We start from the raw sequence: 6,090 nt of genomic DNA on the forward strand, positions 1-6,090 counted from the left end.
TCACCCTGTAGCCCCAGCTGTCCTGGAACTCACTATGTAAACCAGACTGGCCTCAAACTCACAAAGATCCGCCTGCCTCTGCCTCCCAAGTGCTGGGATTAAAGGTGTGTGCCACCACAACCGGCAAAAAGAAGTGTCTACTTGCTGCCTGCCCAAGTCCTGGATTCTGAGGTCCCTTGAGAATACATAACTACTAATAACGATTCTTTAAACAGAATATACAAAAAAACAGTCCAAAGGTAGAGTTAATAACCTGAGTGTATGTATTTCTGGTTTATAGGGGAGGAGGTTCGAGACAGGTTTCATCATGCAGCACAGACTGGCTTTGAACTTGCAGTCCCCAGCCTTAGCCTCCAGAGTGCTGGGACCTCGGTGTGCATGTGTGTGTGTGTGCGCGTGCGTGCGTGTGTGCGTGTGTGTGTGTGTGTGTGTGAAGGAGGTTTTGCAAACTATGTGTCTTTTTTTAAAGGTTTATTTTTATTATATTTCATTATGTATATGTGTGTCTGTGTGTAGTTATGTACACATGAGCACAGGTGCCCATAGAGGCCAAAGGCATCAGATTGGAATGGAGTTATAGGCAACTGTGAGCTGCCAAATGTGGGTGCTAGGAACAGAACTTGGGTCCTCTGTGAGAGCAGCGCTCTCTTAACCACTGAGCCACCTTTTGAGCCCTGTGTATGTGTTTTGGTTTTAATTTCAGAGTGAGTTTCGGATGAGGGTCGCTTGCTTTGCAAACAAGAACACCTGCCTTATTTCTTTCCCTGGAGTTGGGTCTGTCTCGACCCGTGTAAGCAGACACAGCCCAGCAGTTGTGCTCATTTTGTTAGTCTGAGGCCCGGTGTCAGCCTGGCCTCTGTGGCTCTGCCATTCTCAAATGCCTCAGACTTCAGCGTTAGCTTGGACAGATGCTTGGTACCTCTCTCCTGTTGGTCCTTGAGGACAGTCAGGGGAGCAGGGTGATGAGGACATCCAGGGTTGCCAAGGTTAAAATGATCAGTCCAAGCTCTGCTTGACTATTGATCTGCAGTTGCCTTCACATGTAAAGGAAGCTGCCTGCTGCAAAGCATGCTGGGTGTTTTTTAAGTTCTTCAGTGGTGGGTTTCAGGTGCACAAGTATGTCACCTTGCCTACTGCCAGGGCTGACCACATGTTTTCAGGCTGTGACTGGGGCCCTTCCAAGGTCTTAAAACTGGGAGTGAACCATGAGCCTCCCACACAGGAGCCGAGACAGGATGTGTTTGACTTACCTGCCTTTCTCATCAAAGTCACATTCATATTTATTCTCTCTCTCTCTCTCTCTCTCCAGTCGATCTCTACCATGAAACTGATGCAGTTTCAGGGTATGAAGCACAGAGCCAGCTCCCCCATCTCTCTGCCTCCAGTCACACACCTTGACCTCACTCCAAGCCCGGAGGTGCCTCTGGCCATCATGAAAAGACAGCTGATGCGCACCAATGATCTGAAGCAATCCCAGTATCTTGTCGGGCAGATCCAGCGGCTTCTGGATGTAAGTAGTGGCGAAAGGGACTCTTTCTAGGGGATGGACCAGCTGAGGTGGCTAGTGTGTATGAGGTCACTGCCTCCAGACTAGTGTATGGTGTGCTCAGGACCAGCAGCCAGAATGTGAACTGCTCTCCTCGGGGAACATGGAGAAGAAGCCGGCCTCTGTGCTGTGGAGGGCAGGGCAAGGAGTGGAGCAGTGCTTGTCTTTATTCTTCATCATAAACCAACCTTGACTTCAGCAGCAGGAAGCCCAGGACTGGGGGCCCTGCTCCTCAGTCCCCTTCCAGGAAGCTGTGGCATGTGGCTGGTTCCCTCCCATGTCTTTTGCTTAGGAGACAGTTTCTATTCTGCTTCTCATTGACTCATTAGTTAATCATATTTGTTGTTTACAAATCCAACCTACAAAATCATTCTGTTGTCTCTGGCGCTCATGGACACAGCCTGACGCATCTCCTGAAACTGCTGGCTGTCCTTCAGGACCGTTGATCTGTGCTCAGTAGCTGGTTGATGGAATTGGCAGGATTATCTCTCTGGTTGTAGCTGTGTGCTCTCATCAGTGCGGGGCACAAGGGTTGCCTGTCTCTCCAACAAAGCTGCTGTGTTAATGCCCATTTCCCAGTCAGCACTACACACTGATGGATGCACTGAAATACAGCCAGATTTTCTAGAAAAGATTACAAAATCTATCTTTGTTTTTTTTCCAAGCAAAGTCTCATATATCCTAGGTTGGCCGTCTCCAACTTGCTATGTAGCAGAGGATGACTTTGAACTTCTGATCCTCCTGTCTCTACCTTCTGAGTGCCGGGATCACAGGCATACTCCATCACACCCAGTTTTAGTGGTTCTGAGGATCAGGAATTGAACGCAGGGCTTTGTGCATGCCAGGCAAGCACTCTGCCGACTGACCTACAGACCCATGGGCCTGTTTTAAATGCATAACTCTAATCACCCTGAGTGTAACAACCTGATTAGCCAGGATATGCTTTTAACTGGTGTTAAACAGAAGAAACAGCTGTCTTTGTGCTCCCTAATCTTGCCACTTTATACTCCTTACTTACTGATCCCAGGGAGGTTTGGTCTATGGTCTGTTGATACTGCATTGAAGTTAAAATGATCCCTGGTGTTATGTCACCTTCCTGTAATCCTAACACTTGGGAGGGGGAAGGAGGAGGATCAAGTTCAAGGTCTTCTGGCTACATAGTGAACTAGAAACCAGCTTGGGCTACATGAGACCCTGTCTCCAAAGAAATAATGACATTGAAGGGCATTTTGGACTTATCCTTTTGGTAGTCATAGAAACTGAACCAACCATTTTTCAAAGCAAAAGCAGTTTTGGTGAGAAGAGGGCATTTTGCAAACCCCTTCCTGTCTGGCATCAGAGAAGATGGCTGGACCCTGAACTGCTGCTGTGTCTACTCTGAGCTGAGGCATGAAGACTCCAGGGAAGACTTTACAGGGCCCATAGGATTCTGGGGACACCTTTTTTCTGGACTCATGTGGGTCCAGCACACAGTGGGTCGTGAGTATATAGAATTCAGCCATGAAGGAAATATGCTGCATGGGTAGGAGTCCTTGGTGGAGAAGTCAGGTGCAGGTACAGCAATGTCTTCTTTATGGTGCCGTGTTTTACCCTCTGGGAGGAACCCTTTGTGCAACCAGTGATGGTTTCCTGAGCAGGCAATGTGAGCGTGCGGCATCATGTGGAGGCTAGCAGTCTGCTCTGGAGGTAGGTTCTACAACCTCCTTCTGAGCAGGTGCAGGCTGCCCTTCAGGTGTGCAGTGTGCTCACTGTAGAAGATGCAAGAGGCCAGGCCTTTCCATGTCACGGGAGCTGAGCACAGACTTTCTATTTCTCTCAAATAGATTTAATCGGCCTCTGTTTTAACCTATGGGAGGGGGTTTGGGGGCTCTGGGAGGACAAGTTTTTAAATGTGCTTCTTATTTAGGGCCCAGAGAGAGTATATTAAGCCAGATACATTTTGAAACACTGTCTTTCTTCCTAGGCCAGGCACATCATCGAGAAGTCAGTGCACAAGATTGTCTCCTTGCTAGCAGGGTTTGGGGCTGAGGCCGAGAAGCTTTTGTCAGAGAGAGCCCCACTCACAGCACACGACTGCTACCAAGAGGCCGTGACCCACTTCCGCACACACTGCTTTAACTGGCACTCCTCCACGGTGAGCAATAAGGTCCTTGGGCCTCCCCCATCGGATCCAAAAGCTAAATTCAGGGGCATTGCCTTGTAGAAGGTTCCATCTAGGCCTTAGGGAAGCTGGATGACCAGGTTAACTGATCATGTCTTAGCCCCTGAGTCATAGGTGACGACTCCCATTTCTGTCGGCTTTGACGTGGCCCCAACCTCTCACCTCTAACCTTACATCAGCCATACGTGTCTTCCCCATACGTATCACTTAAGTCACACCCTGGTCCATGGAGATGGAAGAGTGCCATTTCTGCAAGTGGTAGAATGTCAGCCGCTGTTTCCTAAAAAATCCTGTGATTACTGCTAGGGGATGCTTAGCTCCTGCTGGAGGAAGGTGGGCAAGTTGCCTGTGGCCTGTAGACCCAGCCTGTCCAGAGCCTGCTTTGGCAGCTAATGTACTGGAATTCAGCCATGCTCTGCATGGGTGCTTGCTGTCCACAGGGCTCTGTGTGTAGATGCGTAGAGATGGTTACGGTCCTGGTCCTGCCTCTTTGCCCCCAGAACTCACTGATGAATCTTCCTTTATCCTCACACTTCTCATATTCTTAGGTTCCCCTGACCTTTTCTTAAGATTGATACTGCGTTAGCCAGTTTGGCAGTTGTATACCATCTGTCCCTCCTCACTCTGTCTTCCAGAGTAAAAGGCAGAGATCCCTGCTAATGGGGACAAGGCCATCTGCAGTTCTCTGTCAGGAGTCCTACCCTCAGACTGAGAGTGCTTCCAGAGGCCTGCCAGCCCCTGGGGTTGGGTGCAGCCCTTGCATGTGTACATCTTTCCTGGGAGATAGTCTGTAAACATCTCCGGGTTGTCAAAAGGAAAAGGGAGGATTCATGACCTAAATAGGCCTGGGACCCCTGGCTGAGGTTCCTCGTCGTGGTGAGTGCAAAAGCATAGTTTCTCCAGTCGAGCTGCACGTGTGGTGAAATGCTTGCACATGTAAGGTTCTTGGTTCTCTTGCAGTACGAATATGCCTTGAGACATCTGTATGTGCTGGCCAACCTCTGTGAGAAGCCGTATCCGATTGACAGGTAAAGCAGCACTTGGCACTAGAAAGACGGGGATCATTCTGAAAGAAGGGAGCACACCACTGTCAGCAGACCTGTCCTCAACAGACAGTAGTTTTCATTCTGCCCACCATGGCCAAGCTTTGTTCTGGGCCATTTGTCAGTCGGAGCAGAAGGGCCCCACTCACAGTGGGGATGGCTGGGGGCTCTGTGCTAAACAACTCCTGCACATGGGATTATGTCTGTCTCGCTTCCTTCAGGGTTGGCCTAACTCATCAAATTCTTCTTCCCTTCCCGTCTGTTACAGAATCGAGGTGGCCATGGACAAGGTGTGCCTCAATCACTACTGAACAGCTGCTTCTTGATGGTTCTCCGATATGAACACCGTCCTGTGGAGTCGGAAGGCAGCGCCTGTGCCCCAGCCTCCCTGGAATGCTGTAGGGCCACCCTGAGGCCTCACCCAGACCTTTCCTTCATAAGATGCTTGCTCACTAAGCAACTAGTTCGGGTGGGTAAAGCTCTTTGTGGAGAAGGAACTTCTGCTTCTTTGGCATTTTTTTTTGCCCGTTAGCTTTCAGGAGCAAGTTCACCAGGGTTTCTGTAGCCAGTGGAAGACTGCTCTGGGAGAGTTGAAGCTGGCATCTCTTTAAGTCTTCAAAACGATGTTACTGAAGAGGAGTACAAGCCCCAAAGGGAAATTATTTTTAGAAAATACTATAATTTTTGATTGCTTTTATATTTTATTCTGCAATAATGGATGTCCTACAGAAATAAAAGATTTATAAAGTGAAGTATTTGTGTCTGGCCTCCAGCTTCATGGTTTATGCTTGGCCTCCCGGGGGCCTGCCTCCTCCTACCTTGTCCAGCCTCGTGGCCCTATCTCCCTCCCACCACTCTGTTCTCTACTCCTGAACTCCGAACTTACAGCCTCCTGCACCTGCTTGTTTGCTGTTTCTCTTGCCCTGGAATGCTTTACTGTTCAGGTCTTCGGACCCTCCAACTCCAGGGGCCTCTTCTTTGAGCTTTCTTTTATCTCTCCATCTCCCCACATGTTATGGTTTGAATATGCAATGGCCCTCACAGGCTCATACACTGAATGTGTGGTCCCCAACTGGAAGTACTATTTTGAGAGCTTATGGAAACTTCAAGATGCTGGAGGAAGCATGTCCCTGGGGATGCACCTTGGAGGCTATACTTGATCTGTCTCTTCCACTCTTTCCTGGCCACAGTGAGGTATATGCTTCTGCCTGCCCAAGCACATGGGGGCCAAGCAACCACGGTCAGAACCCTCTGAGACTATGAAGCAAAGGATTAATAAGTCCTCTCAGGGATTTCTGTCACTGTAATGAAAATGCCTGAATAGCCCAGAAACCCCTCAT

At 49.2% G+C, this 6,090-nt stretch overlaps 1 protein-coding gene across 1 annotated transcript in view; it reads left to right on the forward strand.

Moving 5' to 3' along the window:
* Positions 1-5,502, forward strand: part of Lgmn (legumain) — a 43,883-nt gene extending 38,381 nt beyond the window's left edge. Inside the window, exons 11-14 of the mRNA XM_008821720.3 lie at positions 1,310-1,510; positions 3,510-3,680; positions 4,668-4,735; positions 5,019-5,502. Coding sequence (XP_008819942.2) covers positions 1,310-1,510; positions 3,510-3,680; positions 4,668-4,735; positions 5,019-5,061 — 483 coding nt within the window. The 3' untranslated portion in view covers positions 5,062-5,502. The remainder of the gene's footprint in view (positions 1-1,309; positions 1,511-3,509; positions 3,681-4,667; positions 4,736-5,018) is intronic.
* The last annotated feature ends 588 nt before the right edge of the window (positions 5,503-6,090 follow it).

Source organism: Nannospalax galili, unplaced genomic scaffold, assembly GCF_000622305.1.
Source record: "Nannospalax galili isolate Female #2095 unplaced genomic scaffold, S.galili_v1.0 scaffold107, whole genome shotgun sequence".
Classification (NCBI taxonomy): Eukaryota; Metazoa; Chordata; class Mammalia; order Rodentia; family Spalacidae; genus Nannospalax; species Nannospalax galili.